Raw genomic sequence first — 17,104 nt, 5'->3', positions numbered from 1 at the left:
TTAAAAATATACCCCCCAGTCTTGAAATGCCCCAATCTGGGGAAAGACACCAACCATTAACCCTAGCCATAACCCTCATGATTTTATAAACTTCACCTCTCAACCTCCTAAACTCCAGTGAAAAGGAGTCCAAGCCTATCTTAATGGACTCAAAACCTCCATTCCCATAACGTTCCGGTAAGTCTCTTCTGAACCTTTCAGTTTAATAATATTCTTCCTATAACCGGGCGACCAGAACGGGACACTGTACTCCAGAAGAGGCCTCACCAATGTCCTGTCCAACTTCAACATGACTTTCCATCTGCTATAATCAAAGAACTGAGCGATGAATGCAAGCATGCTAAACATCTTTTTAACATTCCTTGTGTACATAGTCTTTTATTTCTCCAAGGTTCAGATGTTGGGCCAATGATTTAATTGCTCAACACCTATCTTTGAGTCAATTTCTGACTTCTCTGCCGGTACCTTCAAAGTTAAATTGATTTAATTGTTGTCAAATCCTCACAGTTACTATTCTGAGGAATGCTGGAGCCATGTTAGCGTTACCATGAATACAACAAGAGCAAATGTGAAAGCCTGGTTGTTGAATGTCTGGACAATGCTATTGTATTATTTCATTCAGTGAATTTAAAGAAATGTGAATTCTGTGAATTCCTGCAAAGAGCATATAAACCAAGATGATTTCTGCAGAGACAAATAACATTTGGAAAGGTTCTATTCATCAACTGAAAAGATCACATGTCAAGGTTTCAAATTTTAAGACTTCTATCACAGAAGCAACATAAAAGAACATGGAATAATCACGATTTTGTAAGCAACTTACAAGTGAATTACAGGAAAGCAACTCCCCATTGGCTTTTAGCACAACTGAAGATGTACAACGTTGGTTATGTTTTACACTGTTGATTAAGTAAACACTTCATTCGTTCAAAGCTAGTTCTAAACTATTTTATACTCTCAATGGCTTCCTACATTTATCCTTTTCCAAAGGTGATTTCTATTCGATATTTTAGAGATTCTAACCAGGCTAGGTGAATCTTCCAACCACTTTTAAATCCTCATGAACTTGATCTCTTGGGTTTTATAGTGACTTCCCACCTGTTTCTCTGTTTCATTTGCAGGATTAGCTGTCTCTATCTCCTCCTCTATCTCCTTCTCTCTATCTCTCTCTCTCTTTCTACCCCCCTCCCCCACTCCTCTTTCTCTCTCCTCTCTTTCAGGTGGCTACAGACTAACCTGAATTTCAGAAATGTCTCGGAAACATTGTAACCTGTGACTGTAATGGCTTGTAATAGACTTCCCTTCCTGAAACCTATTCCCAGGACAAAGTGAATCACAAGGGCCTTGTATCTAGATAGAATTGTTAATTAGCTATCCTGTAAGTCCCAAACCCAGTTTATCATGGAGATACATGAACAGTTATGTACAGTTATTTGTATCGGCTTACATCCAAACCATCTACCTGAGGCTTAGACTAACAGGTTCCCCAGAGGCAGTATAACTGCCTTTTCATTGTCTGTGGGTGGGAGCATCTTGCACCTTCTCTCAGCTGCACTTCCCTCCCCTCACCCCCAAGCTTGTTATCAGACAAATTTACACAAGCTCCCGCTTTCATTTTCTCGGACTTTAAAGTATGTCAATCTCAGAAGATTACTATTTGCAGTGTGATGCCATGAGATGGGCACAGTTAGAATCTTAGCTTAGCAGTCAGCATCTCTAGTTAGCAATACTGCCCTGGGGTCAGCCTGGCGTTTTGTGCTTATTCTCTACAACAGATTTGCATCCTGAACTCGGGACATTCAATACTAGAGGAGAGAGTTACTTGAAATTAACCACAACCATGACTCCATCTATATGGTACATATTCCTGAGAATCGCTTTGGCCAAATCAGTCTCTCCAGCTCATAGCAAGCAAGAAACCAAAAATCTTGGCAAGTCTTTAGTGTCCAAGAATACAACTTTCATGAGTGAAAGTAAAATGTTTGACGGAATTCTGTCATTGGCTATAAAACGTTTTGGGGTGGTTCTGACAGTAAAATCTTTGAGTGGGCTGACTACGCTCATTCTGGACATGACTATCAGACCCCATATATCTTATTCAGAAAACAGCAGGAGATAGATAGATTAAAAGATAAATAAATTGCAGAGGGATGCTGGAGGAATCGCAAATAAATCATTCATTTGGAACCTTATTTACTTGGGAGGTTGTCACTTCAGTGCAAATAGCAGGAGTAACAAAGATAGATGCTTAGAGCAATGGAGCAGGAACAAGCTGAAAATACTCCTGCCGTTTAATTAAACGATCCCATGTTAAAATGTCATCACCTGATGGATGTGACTCGTTCTTTCATTTGCTTGTCGTGCTCTTTAATGGACTGACATTGCGCCGAGTAAATATATGTACGTTTTGTAATTGCTTCACAGGAGCTGGATTTTGAAAAAAAATCAAGTTACAGTCTGAAGATTGAAGTCACCAATAAAAATACCGACCCAAGGTTCCAGGCGCTGGGACCCTTTGCAGACACCACCACGGTGAAGCTGGTGGTGGAGGACGTGGATGAAGCTCCAGAGTTCAACTCGCCTCTCTACAAGATGTCGGTCTCTGAGGCTGCAAAGGTTGGCACTGCCATTGGCACTGTGTCTGCACATGACCCCGACACAGCAAACAATCCTGTCAGGTGAGAGTTCACCAGTTCCTGCACCCAGTACAGGGCAGCTCTACAGCATTCTAAATCATCTGTCCAATTCATTGGCTTTCATCGAATCATACAGGAGAGGCCTATTGAGTCTGTACTGCCAAATATACGCTGCCACCTCCACTCAATGCTATATCTGGAGGGATAAGCTTTCCTTACGGAAAGGTATTCAGAGATATGGGCCAATATGGAGTTCGGCCACAAATCAGCCATGTTTTCATTGAATGGCTGAGGGGCTGAATGGCCTACTCCTGTGTACTTTCCCACATTAGACCCACTATTCTAGAATATTGTGAAATTTCAACTGCTCATTCATATACTGTTTAAAGGTTGTGAGCTCACCCGACTCAAGCACCCTTCCAAACAGTGACTTCCACCCTCCAGGTGAAAAGACGTTTCCTCAAATTCCCTCTCAACCTCCTGCCTTTCACATTAAAAACAGAAGCCTTGTTCTTGACTCTTAAACTAAGGGGAACAGCTGTGTTCTCTCCACCCTGTCCATGCCCCTCATAATCTTATACATCTCTATCAGGAACACCCCCTCAACCTTCTCTGCTCCAAAGAAAACAACCTGATCTTATGCAGTCTCTCTTCATTGCTGCACTGCTCCATCCCAGGCAACATCCTGGTGAATCTCCTCTGTACCCCCTCCACTGCAATCACATCCTTCCTATAGTGAGGTGACCAGAACTGCACACTGTCCTCCAGGTATAACTTAACCAAAGTTTTGTACAACTCCAACGTGACCTCTCTGATCTTGTACTATTAATAATTGCCAATTTCCCGTTTGCCTTCCTAACTCACCTATTGACTTGTCCTGCCACCTTTAGGGATCTGTGGACAAGCACCCCGCCATCCCTTTCTTCCCCTGAGCTTCCTAGTGTCTTGCCATTTGTACCACCATTTTGTGCTAGTAATTAGGAAAACAAGACGCTTATTTTTGTGCAGTGCCCAGTCTTCAGGATGTCTTAGTGCATTTTACACAGGAAGGTAGGAGCAGATCATTCAGTTCCTTGACCTTTCTCTGCCATTCAAGATCATCACTGAATGTCTATCTCAATGCTGCATTCCCATATTACTCCCATATTCATTGATGCCATTAGTAACTCATCATCAATTGATCTCTGCCTCAAACTCACTCAGTGATTGAACTTTGCATGACCCCTAGGGTGGGGAATTTCAGAGAGTCAGTGAGGACATTCCTCATCTTCTTAGCCCTAAATGGTTTGTCCCTTACTTGGTAATGGACCCGTCCTCTCACCCCCTACTCCAAGCTGATCCTTTTTCTTGTTATTGGCAGAACCCCCCACTTTTTTTTTTGCGTTTTGCTTATCTTCTATGAGTGTCAAGTAACCTTGAAATTTCTTTTTCCCAGTCTTGGCCACCCCTCACAGCTTTTGAAGTACTTTTAAAGTACTTTGTAATGTAGAAAAGCAGCAGTCAGAATCCCTGAATTAGTGCAGCTCCAGCAGCAGCCAAACACCTGACACAATCCAGGACAAAGGAGCTTGTTTATTCAGTACCTCACTCATCAGGTTCAGTAGTACACCATCTACAAGTTGTACTGCGGCAACTCACCAAGGCTCATCTGACAGCACTTTCCAAACTCATAACCTCTATCATCCAGAAGGAGAAGGGAAACAGATTCATGGGGAGTATCATTGCCTGTGAATTCCATTCCAAGCCGGTCACCATCTTGACTCAAAACATTTAAGGCTGTTCCTTCACTATTGTTAGACCAAAACTGTGGGACTATTTTTCAGACTACTTGCACTGGATGGACTTCAACGGTTCTCGAAGGCAGATCAATGTCACCTTCTTGACATCAAAGGGGTTTGGCAATCACTGTTAGTGTAGCCAAGGATATCCATATCCTGTGAGGAAATAAAAGCAGAACAATAATCTTTCAGAAACAGCAATGTCCTGATAACCTGTTTCAGCCATTTTGGTTAGATTCTCATTCATTGCACTGTTCCTTGTGAACACTGCTTGCCACTGGTTAGCCTGATCCTAAATGTTGCCCAGGTCTTGCTGCGTGCCCTAATGGATTAAGGGAGAGGGCTTGGGGGAGGGGGAGAATGTGGAATGGTGGACAGGCAGCAAAGTGAAATTGATAACACAACCAGACCCTGTTGAATGGTGGAGCAGTCTCAAAGGGCCTGCTTCTAGCTCCTAACTTCCCACGTATCTGCCCTAGTGTCGTCCCATTCCCCCTTCAGTCTAGGCAAGATGCTCAGAGACACAGTTGCTTTATCCTCTTTTATTCCAGGCCCTGGAGAGAGAGAGAGAAAGAGAGAGAGAGAGAAAACAATCGCCCATGTGCACAGAGACATGAGTTCACAGTCTTCTCTGAAATAACAGTTTCTCAATGAACTATATAGTCATTTTACAGGGAAGAGCATTTAGATAAGGCAGTATACATATTGATTGGGTGACTGTTACAATCAATGAGTATCAATAGTAAAGGTTAAGCCATCTGCTATTACACAATGAATAACTGATTTCACATAATGAATACTTTTCACCTTGTTAAACTGACCTCACATACTGATTGCTCCCTCATCTTGTTAAATGGCTCCTTATAATGACTGCTTTTCCACCTTGTTAACCCATTAATCTTGCCTCCAGCACCCCACTGTTAACTGTAAGTTCTTATCTGATCAGAGTCTTGCTCAGCTGAACCTCTTGTTTCACAAAACTCAGAACTTAACTCTTTCCCTACCTGCATATACCCTGTACACATTCTCACTAGAACAGCTTGTATTTATATCACACCTTTACTGATCCAAGGCATTTCATAGTTGTGTTATCAAAAAAAATCAACTGACACTGAGGCATAAGTGAAATATTAAGGCAGATAACTCAAAACCTTGATCAAAGAGGTAGGTTTTTTAAGAAGTAGCGTAAAGCAGGAAAGAGTGAGATAGAAAAGCAAAGAGATTGAGGGAAGGAAGTCCCGTACGTAGGACCCAAGCAGCTGTAGGCAAAATGTAATAGTGAAAATCGCTGTTGTGCAAAAGGCCGGAATCACAAGCGCTCAGATACCTTAGTGTGAGCAACGCTGCCACCTACTGAGCACCATGTGAAAACTATGACAGGATTATGGCTTAATGTGAGTGGCATGGGCCACAGCTGGGTATCAAACTAGCAATCCTATCAAGTCCACCTTGGGGAATTGTGCTGAGGTGGGCAGCAGGAACACTCTCTTTGGAGTCTGATTGCAAACTATGAAGTATAAGAGAGAGCAGAGCACTCACATGACCTGGGCTTGTACGTGCAGTGGGTGGCCTAACTTTATGCTTCAAGGCACTCATAAAATGGCCAACAACACACAGCAGTCTGGTTAGCACCTATTCAAGAAATAATGATCCACACCTTGGATTGTCAATGCACCAAGACCCCCCAGAGTCTCTCGGATTTGAAAATAGCCCTCCAGGAAGCTTCCAGAGCAACTCAGAAAGGTTAATTTATTCTTTTCTAGAAGGAGGGCAGTAATAGCATTTGTTGCCAATCCTTAATTGCCCTTCTACATAGTTGCCTATTAAGGCTATTTCAGAGGGCAGCTAAGAGTCAACCATTTTGCTGGTGAGTATTGCATTGACAGCCAGATTTCTGGTTTCGTGAATGTCTCCATTGAAATGAGGGGTATGTCACTTTCCAAGAGATTGATTGTAATAGGGGATGCTCTAGTCTGGGGCACAGACAGATGTTTCTCCAGCTGTCAGTGAGTCTTCAGGATGGTGAGTTGCCTCCCTGGTGCCATGGTCAAGGATATCTCAGATAGGGTGCAGAATATTCTGATCAGGGAGAGTGACCAGCAGGAGGACATTGCGCTCATTGGTCCCAACAACATAGGGAGGAAAAGGAATGAGGTTCGGCAGAGACAATACAGGAAACTAGGAAGGAGGTTAAAAAGTAGGTCGTGGAGGGTAGTATTATCTGGATCACTACTGGTGCCATGTGCTAGTGAGGGTAGGAATATGAGGATAGACCAGATGAATGCATGGCTGAGGTGATGCTGCAAGGGAGAAGGGCTCACATTTTTGAATCATTAGAATCTCTTCTAGGGTAGAAATGATCTGTAAAGGAGGGATGGGTTCCATCTGAATTGGAAAGGGATCAATATCCTTGTGGGGAGATGTGCTAGTGTTACTCAGGAGGCTTGAAATTGGTAAAGACGGGAGTGGGTGGAGGAGCCAAGGTGATAATGAGAAAAGAGAAAAGGCTGATTCTTGTACAGTAAATAATGGAGCAAGTCAAATAGTCAAAGCCGAGAAGAGTAAGGCAGAGAATGAGGTTGGACTGATAAGTTAAACTGCACTTAATTCAATGCAAGAGGTCTGACAAGCAAGGCAGATGAACTCAGGTTGGGAACATGGGACTGGGATATCATAGCTGTCACAGAAACATGTCTCAAGGATGGACAGGACTGGAAGCTTAATGTTCCAGGATATAGATACTATAGGAAGGATAGGAAAAAGAGGCAAGCGAAAAGGGAGAGCAGTGTTTTGATTAAGGATAACATTACAGCTGTACTTAGGAAGGATATTCTTGGAGTTTGTCCAGTGAGGTTATCTGGGTGGGATTGAGAAATCAGTAAGGAGTGATCAACTTGTTAGGACTGTACTATGAACCTCCCAAAAATCAGCAGGAAATTGAGAAGCAAATTTGTAAGGAGAGCTCAGATATCTGTAAGAATAATAAAGTTTTAATGGTTGGGGATTTTAACTTTCCAAACATAGACATGGACTGCCATAGTGTTAAGAGCGTCGATGTGGTAGAATTTGTCATGTGTCTACAAGAAAACTTTCTGATTTAGCATGTGGATGTACCTACTAGAGAGGGAGATATACTTAACCTTCTGTTGGGAAAGAAAGCAGGGCAGGTGATGGAGGTGTCAGTGGGGGAGCATTTTGGGGCAAGTCGTCATAAAACTATTTGTTTTAAAAACATATGGAAAAGGTTGGAACTAATCTAAAAGTTAAAGTTCTAAATTGACGTAAAGCTAATTTTGAACGTATTACACAGGAACATTCAAAAGTTGATTGTGGGTAGGCTATTTACAGGTTTGGGGTGGTTGGAAAATGGGGTCCTTTACAAATGAGGTAACAAGAGTTCAGAGAAAGTATGTTCCTATTAGTGTGAAGGGCAAGACTTAGGGAATGTTGGATGACTAGAGAGATTGGTCGAGAAAAAGAAGGAAACGTATATCAGTTGTAGGCAGTTGGGTTTGAGTGAATCCCCAGGAGACTATAAGGGCAGTAGGAGTATACTTAAGAGGGAAATTAGGATGGCAAGAAGGGGACATGAGATAGCTTTGACAAATTTGGTTAAGGAAAATCCAGAGGGATTCTATAAATACATTAGAGACAAAAGAGTAATGAGGAAGAGAATAAAACCCCTTAAAGATCAACATGGCCAACTATGTATGGAACTGCAGAAGATGGGGGAGATGCTAAATAAATATTTTGTGTCAGTATTTACTGTGGAGAAAGAGATGGAAGTTAGCTTCCTTGGGAAACAGATATTGATGTCTTGAAAAGAGTTTATATCAGAGAGGAGGAAGTATTGGAGGTCTTAAAATGTATAAAGGTAGATAAATCCCCAGAACCTGATCAGGTGTTGCCCAGAACTTTGTGGGAATTAGGGAAATCAGATTGCTGGGCCCCTTGCTGAGATATTAATATCATCGACAGCCATGGGTGAGGTGCTGGAAGATTGGAGGGTGGCTAATATAGTGCCACATCAACCAAATTTCTGCCCAGTCAATTGAGGCATAGTTAGTAAGTTTGCAGATGACACCAAAAGGAGAGGTGCAGTGTGTACAGTGAAGAAGGTTACCTCAGAGTGCAATGGGATCTCGATCAGATGAGGCAATGGGCTGAGGAGTGGCAGATGGAATTTAGTTTAGATAAATGCGAGGGGTTGCATTTTGGGAAGAGAACCCAGGGCAGGACTTATACAGTTAATGGTCGGGCCCTGGAGAGTGTTGCCGAACAAAGACTTAGAGGTGCAGGTATAAAGTTCCTTGAAAGTGGGTGTTGCAGGTAGATAGGTGAAGAAGGCTTTTGGCATGCTTGTCTTCATCGGTCTGAACCTTGAATATGGGAGTTGGATATCATGTTGTGGCTGTGTAGGACATTGGTTAGGCCACTTTTAGGATACAGTGTACAATTGTGGTTGCCTTTTTATGGGAAAGACATTGTTAAACTTGAGAAGGTGCAGAAAAGATTTACAAGGATGTTGCCAGGGTTGGAGGGTTTGAGATATAGGGAGAGGCCGAATAGGCTGGGGCTCTTTTCCCTGGAGCGTCAGAGGTTGAGGGCTGACCTACAAATAAAATCATGAGGAGCATGGATAGGGTGAATAACGACGGTCTTTTTCCTAGAGTAGGGGAGTCCAAAACTAAAGGGCATAGGTTTAAGGTGAGAGAGGAAAGATTTAAAAAGGACCTGAGAGAGAACTTTTTTCACACAGAGGGTGGTGCATGACCTGACATGAGCTGCCAGAGGAATTGGTTGAGGCTGGTACAATTACAACATTTCAAAGGCACCTGGATGGGTATATGAATAGGAAGGGTTTAGAGGGATATGGGCCGAATGCTGGCAAATGGGAGTAGATTAATTTGGAATATCTGGTCAGCGTGGACAAGTTGGACCAAAGAGTCTATTTCTGTGCTGTATGGCTCTATGACTCTATTATGTGTCTGGAATCTCATGCAGGCCAGACCAGGGAAGAACAGCAGATTTCCTCCCCTGAAGGTCATTAATTGAGGATAGTCACCATCACTGAGGTTCCCTTATTGAATTTAGATCACCAGTATTAGCTGTAGGCCAATCAGCCCTTCGAGCCTGCTCTCCCATTCAGTAGGATCATAGCTGATCCAACATTCCTCACGTTCACTTTCCTGCCCTTTACCTGTGACCCTTGATTCCTCTCAAGATCAAGAAATTATCCATTTCAGCCTTAATTATACACAAGGGCTCTGTCCCACAGCTTTCTGTGGCAAGGAGCTCCAAAGTCTCATAACTTTCTGGGAGAAGAAATTCTTCCTCATCTCAATCTTAAATTGGTGCCCCTGAATTCAAAGTCTGTGCCCTCTGATCCTAGACTCTCCCACAAAGAGAAACATCCTCTCAGCATTGACCCTGCCAAGCCCCCTAAGAATCCTGTATGTCTCAGTGAGATTGCCTCTCATTCATCTAAACTCCAGTGAGTAGAGTCCCAACCTGTTTAGCCTTTGCTCATGAGACAATCCTCCATTACCAGGATGCTGAGCCTGGGTCTCTGCATTACAAATCCAGTGATATTGCAGCAGTTCTATTCCAGCAATTTTAAGATTAAGTTTTCTTTCGTTTTGCTTTCATTCAAAAAATCATCAGTGGAAATGAGGAATAGAGGCAATTTGGTGAACAGTGAGGATTAATCCAGTTCGGTAGCAAAGGGGTCATTGAATTCCAAAAGGTGTAGGAACTTGTGTTCCTGAGGAATGTAGCGATGGCAGAAAGTTGAGGATGGATTGGAGTCAGGTACCGAAATCTCCAGGAATGGATCCAACTAGATGCCAACCAGAGTTGGCAACTCTGTACTCAAGAATCTCTATCATTTCCACTTGCTGGGTGTTTTCTTTCATGCCCTGTTGTTGGTAGACTAAACTAGTAAATGGCTTCCTTGAATGATTTGAAATCATTAAGGGATGCTAAACTCTCAATTTTAACTTTCTATCCAGATATTCCATAGATCGTAACACCGACCTGGAGAGATATTTTAACATTGATGCCACCACTGGAGTCATTACAATTGCAAAATCACTGGACAGGGAGACAACTGAAGAGCACAACATCACCGTTTTAGCGATGGAGAGCCGTAAGTGATTTCCAACAGAAATACTTTAGAGATTATCAATTGTATACCTCCTTTCACAACCCCAGGAGGTCTCGCCTTGTTTTACAGTCAATTAACTGGAGGTTCTGTGGTAAAGTAGGAAACACAGCAGTCAATGTGTGAACAACAGACTCCCATACAATGTAATAAATGAACAAGCAAAATGAATTTTGTGGTATTGCTTAAGGGCTAAGTATTGGCTAGGGGTCCACCCATTGCCTGTTTAGCAACCCCACTCATCCATGAAATCATGTGTTATCTTTTACAGCCACTTGAAATGGAGGACTGAGCCTCACCTTAAAAAAAAAACTACGCCTCTGACAGTGCAGTACTCCTTCAATATTGCACGACAGGTTTCAGCGTAGTATTCCTACTCAGGTCTCTGATCTGGAAAGTGTACTCACAATCTCCTGATCTGCCAGTTCATTACTGAAAATGGCAGTCTGTTCCTACTGTATAATGAACTGTAAAGGCAACTTTGTGCATTGGAAGAATGTAAACTGAAATGACAATAAAATGGCATTGAGGGGAAAGTTGAGGGGAAAGAAATCTGATGATATGAATGCATTCTTAATGCAAGATCAAGTTTTTTTGTGCTTACTGGTGTTTTTGACATGATCCATATCCATTCTGGGATATTGAGCCTTGCAGTTAAGTTAGAGCCCGAAGCGTAGCATGGACAAGATAATAGCAAAACATTCCTTATTTTGCAACGATTTTCTCTCATTGTTGGGGTAGGATTTCTGCATTGCAGGCTGCTCCTTGACCATCTTCCTGGACTGGCCATCTAGTGAACTGCAGGTTGGATTCTCACAAACTGGTTCACCTTGGCACCGGAAGAGGTGAGAGGTCATCTTAAAGGAACAGAAAAGCACCAGAAGGCTTTCCTGAGCAGTTTGCAGACGGCTGGTCTAAGACAGTACTTTTGGGCTCTTGTCCCTAGTGGATTCGAGTCCCACTGTTACCAAAGAGCCGGAATAGTCACCAGCCCGGCTCTGCTACAGTTCTGTCTGAGTGAGCAATTGTCAATCCCAGTTTTGTATGCCTCTACGTTGTATTGGACAATAAGATTAAACTTCCAGTTAGTGACAAACTTAATCTTCAGATAAGGGTTTTGTGTTGCAGTGTCACTGTATCTCTGAGCTGAGATGGTCAGGCTTTAAGATTGTACCTGCCCCCAAGGTGTGTCTAACACTAGCACCTGTCTGACCAGGTTGTTTAAAATGACTGCAGGTTCCAAACTGTTTCAGTCAATCTGAGCAAAACAGCTCCAGTTCAGCAACTCTGGTGATGAATCGATTAGTTTCCTTCAGTATATGGCAGCGCTTTTAGATTTGAAAGAATTGGTCATTATTTTAGCCTCTATTCAGTGTACAGCCAAACACTGTGCCAAATTGGCATGTAACACAAAAAGTAAAGCTGTTTATATTCATGTTTTTCAAGCAGAAGTCATTATTTTCTTACAACGTAAGAAAACAGATTTAGATGGTGACAGAATTAAGAACTGGTCCATTTCAGTTTGAGAGATCCATTGCCCACTTTCCACTAAACCACGCTTCGGGCTCTAACTTAACTCAAGGCTCAATATCCCAGAATGGATATGGATCATGTCAAAAACACCAGTAAGCACAAAAAAACTTGATCTTGCATTAAGAATGCATTCATATCATCAGATTTCTTTCCCCTCAACTTTTGTTTACACATTGATCTGGATTAGATTTTAGACTGACTGAAACAAAATGTGAAAGGGCTACTCCCTCCACCTTTACCAGCTTCTATTTAATGCTTTATTCCCCTCAATATTCAGGACCCATGCCTTATCATCCTGTAATCACTAGGAAATCCGATTGACTTCAATGAGCACCATCATGTTATTTATTTTGTTCTGAATGCTGGGTGCATTCTAATGCAGAGCCATTTTGTTATCTTTGATTTTGATTGTTGGTGCATTCTTAGGTTTTTTTTCTCTCTGTCCCTTCCATATTTCTATTTTTCTCTCCTGCCTTATCTTTATGTTTTGATGTACTCCATTTCCCCTTGCCCCCCCCCCCCCACCCCATTTAGCTTAAAACCTTTTCTATATTCCCAGTTATGCTGTTCACAAGAACACTGTTCCAGCCGTAGCTCAGGTATAGACTGGCCCAATGGTACAGTTCCAGCCGAGTTTCCCTAGTACTGGTGTTAGTGCCCCATGAACTGGAGCCCACTTTGCCCACAACAGTCTTTGTCCCTCTAATGTTCTGTACACCACGTCAATTTGCGCACTGCCCAGGGAATAATCCAAAGGCGGTAAGATTGAATGAACCAAATGGCTTTTAACAGCTCTAGTGATCGTAATAAGGTCAGGCAGGTGGACCTTATAGAAAATGAGTTCCCTGATTGGAGCTGTTGATCTGGTCCAACCAGGGAGCCCTGGCTGACAGATAGAAACAGGAGTGTCAGCAGTTCTGCACACTCTAGGAGCCAGCTCTGTGCTAGCTGGGTCAGTCACAAGTACATGCACGTCTAGATAAAAGGTGACAGATTACCAGCCCTCGCAGAGTTATTTCAACAGCAATCCAGTTTAATGGCCACCATTAAAGATACACATTCTTTATCCAGATTCATTCATGAACTGAATATTAATTCCTCAGTTGCTGGCGTGAGTTCAGCTCAGGTCTGACAGATCCATTTGTCTGGGTTTGTGCATGTGCTGGAAATGTACAATGGAAACTAACTAGTGTGAACCATTTCAACTTCAGTTTAAGGTTCACTGTCACCCCCCTGCCAAACACGACAACAGAAAGGTTCACACATTTGCTTTAAAAGGAGCTCCTTGGGCAAAAAATAGTAAAGAAAAGCTTGGACTTTCAGTTAGAGGCACCTCAGGATGATGGGCCCAGAGTGTGACTGACATTGCGCAAATCTTTCTCAAAGCAAAGTCCCCCCTCCCCTCCCACCACCAACCCAGGTTCCTCCTTTGTTTACACCTGACCCCAAAGATAGTCGGAACTGAGCAACACAATCAAATGTCATGTTATGCTGACAGGAACTGAGACCAAATTGACTTGAAGGCACTCATTCAAACCAACCATGCACTGGGTATCATTGATATTTGCTGCTTAAAGGAACAAGCCAATCAGAGCCTTAAACCATCAGTGGTCCCAGGTCCTTACCAAGTGTTGATTAACTGATTGAGTTTGAACTCAATTACAACTGAGTTAAAATGGTTTACGTTGGAAATCAAAAGTCCTTATAACCTTGGTGTGAGAGATCAACCCGGGTGATGTTTTTGTTAAGCAGTGACGAAATGCCCACCTTGTTTATGGTTGTTTCTCGAACCAACATGCAAGAGTGCAGAGCTTATGGAGTGTAACAGATCAGCTACGAAGGATTTAAAGAGAGAGTTAAGAAGAGCGAAGAGAGGACATGAGCCGTCTTTAGCAAATAGAATAAAGGAGAACCTTAACGCTTTCTATAGGTATGTGAGGAATAAAAGGATGACTAGGGTTGGAATAGGGCCAGTCAAAGACAGAAGTGGGAAATTGAGTGTGGACCCTGTGGAGATCGGAAAGGTGCTAAACGAACGTTTCTCATTGGTTTTCACTCAGGAAAAGGAGAATATTGTAGAGGAGAAGAATGAGGTATGAGATATTAGACTAGAAAGGATCGAGGTTAGTTCCCAACAGGTGTTACCAATTCTAGAAGGAGTGAAAGTAGACAAGTCCCCTGGGCCGGATGGGATTAATCCGAGGATTCTCTGGGAAGCTAGGGAGGAGATAGCAGAGCCTTTGGCTTTAATATTTGAGTCTTCATTGTCTACAGGTTTAGTACCAGAGGACTGGAGGATTGTGCCCTTGTTCAAGAAGGGCAGTAGAGATGACTCAGGTAATTATAGACCAGTGAGCCTTACTTCTGTTGTAGGAAAGGTTTTGGAAAGGATTATAAGAGATAAGATTTATAATCATCTTGCAAGCAACAAGTTGATTTCAGAGAGTCAATATGGTTTTGTCAAGGGCAGGTCGTGTCTCATAAACCTCATTGAGTTTTTGAAGGTGACCAAGCATGTAGATGAGGGTAGGGCAGTTGACATGGTATGCATGGACTTCAGTAAAGCCTTTGATAAGGTTCCACATGGTAGGCTGTTGGAGAAAATGCTGAGGTATGGAATTGAGGGTGATTTAGCAGTTTGGATTAGAAACTGGCTTTCTGAAAGAAGACAGTGAGTGATAGTTGATGGAAAATATTCAGCCTGGAGTCCAGTTATGAGTGGTGTGCCACAAGGATCTGTTTTGGGACCACAGCTGTTTGTCATTTTTATAAATGACTTAGACGCAGGCATAGGTGGATGGATTAGTAAATTTGCAGATGACACTAAAGTCGGTGGAGTAGTGGACAGTTAGGAAGAATGTTACAGGTTGCGGGGGACTCGGATAAACTGCAGAATTGGGCTGAGAGGTGGAAAATGGAGTTCAATGCAGCTAAATGTGAGGTGATGCACTTTGGGAAGAATAACAGGAAGGCAGAGTACTGGGTCAATGGAAAGTTTCTTGGTAGCGTGGATGTGCAGAGGATCTTGGACTGCATGTACATAGATCCCTGAAAGTTGCCACCCAGGTGGATAGTGCTGTGAAGAAGGCATACGGTGTGTTAGGTTTCATTGGTAGAGGGATTGAGTTCCGGAGCCGCAATATCACGCTGCAAATATACAAAATGCTAGTGCGGCCACACTTGGAATATTGTGTACAGTTCTGGTCGCCATATTTCTGGAAGGATGTGGAAGCATTGGAAAAGGTGGAGAGGAGATTTACCAGGATGTTACCTGGTCTGGAGGGAAGGTCTTATGATGAAAGGCTGAGAGACTTGAGTCTGTTCTCATTGGAAAGGAGAAGGTTAAGAGGGGATTTGATAGAGACACACAAGATGATCAGGGAATTAGATAGGGTAGAGAGTGAAAGTCTTTTTCCGAGGATGATGACATCAGCTTGTACAAGGGGCCATAACTACAAATTGAGAGGTGATAGATTTAAGACAGATGTCATAGAGTCATAGAGATGTTGTGGTTCTGTCCGCCGAGCTGGGAGTTTGTGTTGCAGACGTTTCGTCCCCTGTCTAGGTGACATCCTCAGTGCTTGGGAGCCTCCTGTGAAGCGCTTCTGTGATGTTTCCTCTGGCATTTATAGTGGTTTGTATCTGCCGCTTCCAGTTGTCAGTTCCAGCTGTCCGCTGCAGTGGCCGGTATATTGGGTCCAGGTCGATGTGCTTATTGATTGAATCTGTGGATGAGTGCCATGCCTCTAGGAATTCCCTGGCTGTTCTCTGTTTGGCTTGTCCTATAATAGTAGTGTTGTCCCAGTCGAACTCATGTTGCTTGTCATCTGAGTGTGTAGCTACTAAGGATAGCTGGTTCTTAACCTTCTTCTTTCCAATGAGAACAGACTCAAGTCTCTCAGCCTTTCATCATAAGACCTTCCCTCCAGACCATGTAACATCCTGGTAAATCTCCTCTCCACCTTTTCCAATGCTTCCACATCCTTCTCCCAAACTTTGAGTCATAGAGATGTACAGCACGGAAACAGACCCTTCAGTCCAACCCATCCGTGTCGACCAGATATCCCAATCCAATCTAGTCCCACTTGCCAGCACCCGACCCATATCCCTCCAAACCCTTCCTATTCATATACACATCCAGATGCCTCTTAAATGTTGCAATTGGAACAGCCTCCACCACTTCCTCTGGCAACTCGTTCCATACCCATACCACCCTCTGTGTGAAAAAGCTGCCCCTTAGATCTCTTTTATATCTTTCCCCTCTCACCCTAAACCTATGCCCTCCAGTTCTGGACTCCCAGACCCAAGGGAAAAGACTGTCTATTTATCCTATCTATGTCCCTCATAATTTTGTCAACCTCTATAAAGCCACCCCATAGCCTCCGACGTGCCAGAGAAAACAGCCCCAGCCTGTTCAGCCTCTCCCCATGGCTCAAGTTCTCCAACCCTTGCAACATTCTTGTAAATTTTTTTTGAATCCTTTCAAGTTTCACAACATCTTTCCAATAGGAAGGAGACCAGAATTGCACACAATATTCCAACAGTGGCCTAACCAATGTCCTGGATTAGTGGTGCTGGAAGAGCACAGCAGTTCAGGCAGCATCCAAGGAGCTTCGAAATCGACGTTTCGGGCAAAAGCCCTTCATCAGGAATAAAGGCAGTGAGCCTGAAGCGTGGAGAGATAAGCTAGAGAAGGGTGGGGGTGGGGAGAAAGTAGCATAGAGTACAATGGGTGAGTGGGGGAGGGGATGAAGGTGATAGGTCAGGGAGGAGAGGGTGGAGTGGATAGGTGGAAAAGGAGATAGGCAGGTAGGACAAGTCCGGACAAGTCATGGGGACAGTGCTGAGCTGGAAGTTTAGAACTAGGGTGAGGTGGGGGAAGGGGAAATGAGGAAACTGTTGAAGTCCACATTGATGCCCTGGGGTTGAAGTATTCCGAGGCGGAAGATGAGGCGTTCTTCCCCCAGGCGTCTGGTGGTGAGGGAGCGGAGGTG

At 43.3% G+C, this 17,104-nt stretch overlaps 1 protein-coding gene across 3 annotated transcripts in view; it reads left to right on the top strand.

Moving 5' to 3' along the window:
• The window catches only part of cdh7a (cadherin 7a), a 170,436-nt gene that overhangs the window by 124,688 nt on the left and 28,644 nt on the right, over positions 1 to 17,104 (top strand). For all 3 annotated transcript variants that reach the window (XM_043687680.1, XM_043687681.1, XM_043687682.1), the window contains exons 7-8: positions 2,425 to 2,678; positions 10,426 to 10,562. In XM_043687680.1, the coding sequence (XP_043543615.1) occupies positions 2,425 to 2,678; positions 10,426 to 10,562 (391 nt within the window). The remainder of the gene's footprint in view (positions 1 to 2,424; positions 2,679 to 10,425; positions 10,563 to 17,104) is intronic.

The sequence above is a fragment of the Chiloscyllium plagiosum genome, chromosome 4, assembly GCF_004010195.1.
Source record: "Chiloscyllium plagiosum isolate BGI_BamShark_2017 chromosome 4, ASM401019v2, whole genome shotgun sequence".
NCBI classification, from domain to species: Eukaryota; Metazoa; Chordata; class Chondrichthyes; order Orectolobiformes; family Hemiscylliidae; genus Chiloscyllium; species Chiloscyllium plagiosum.
This window is presented reverse-complemented; position numbering and strand designations above follow the sequence as displayed.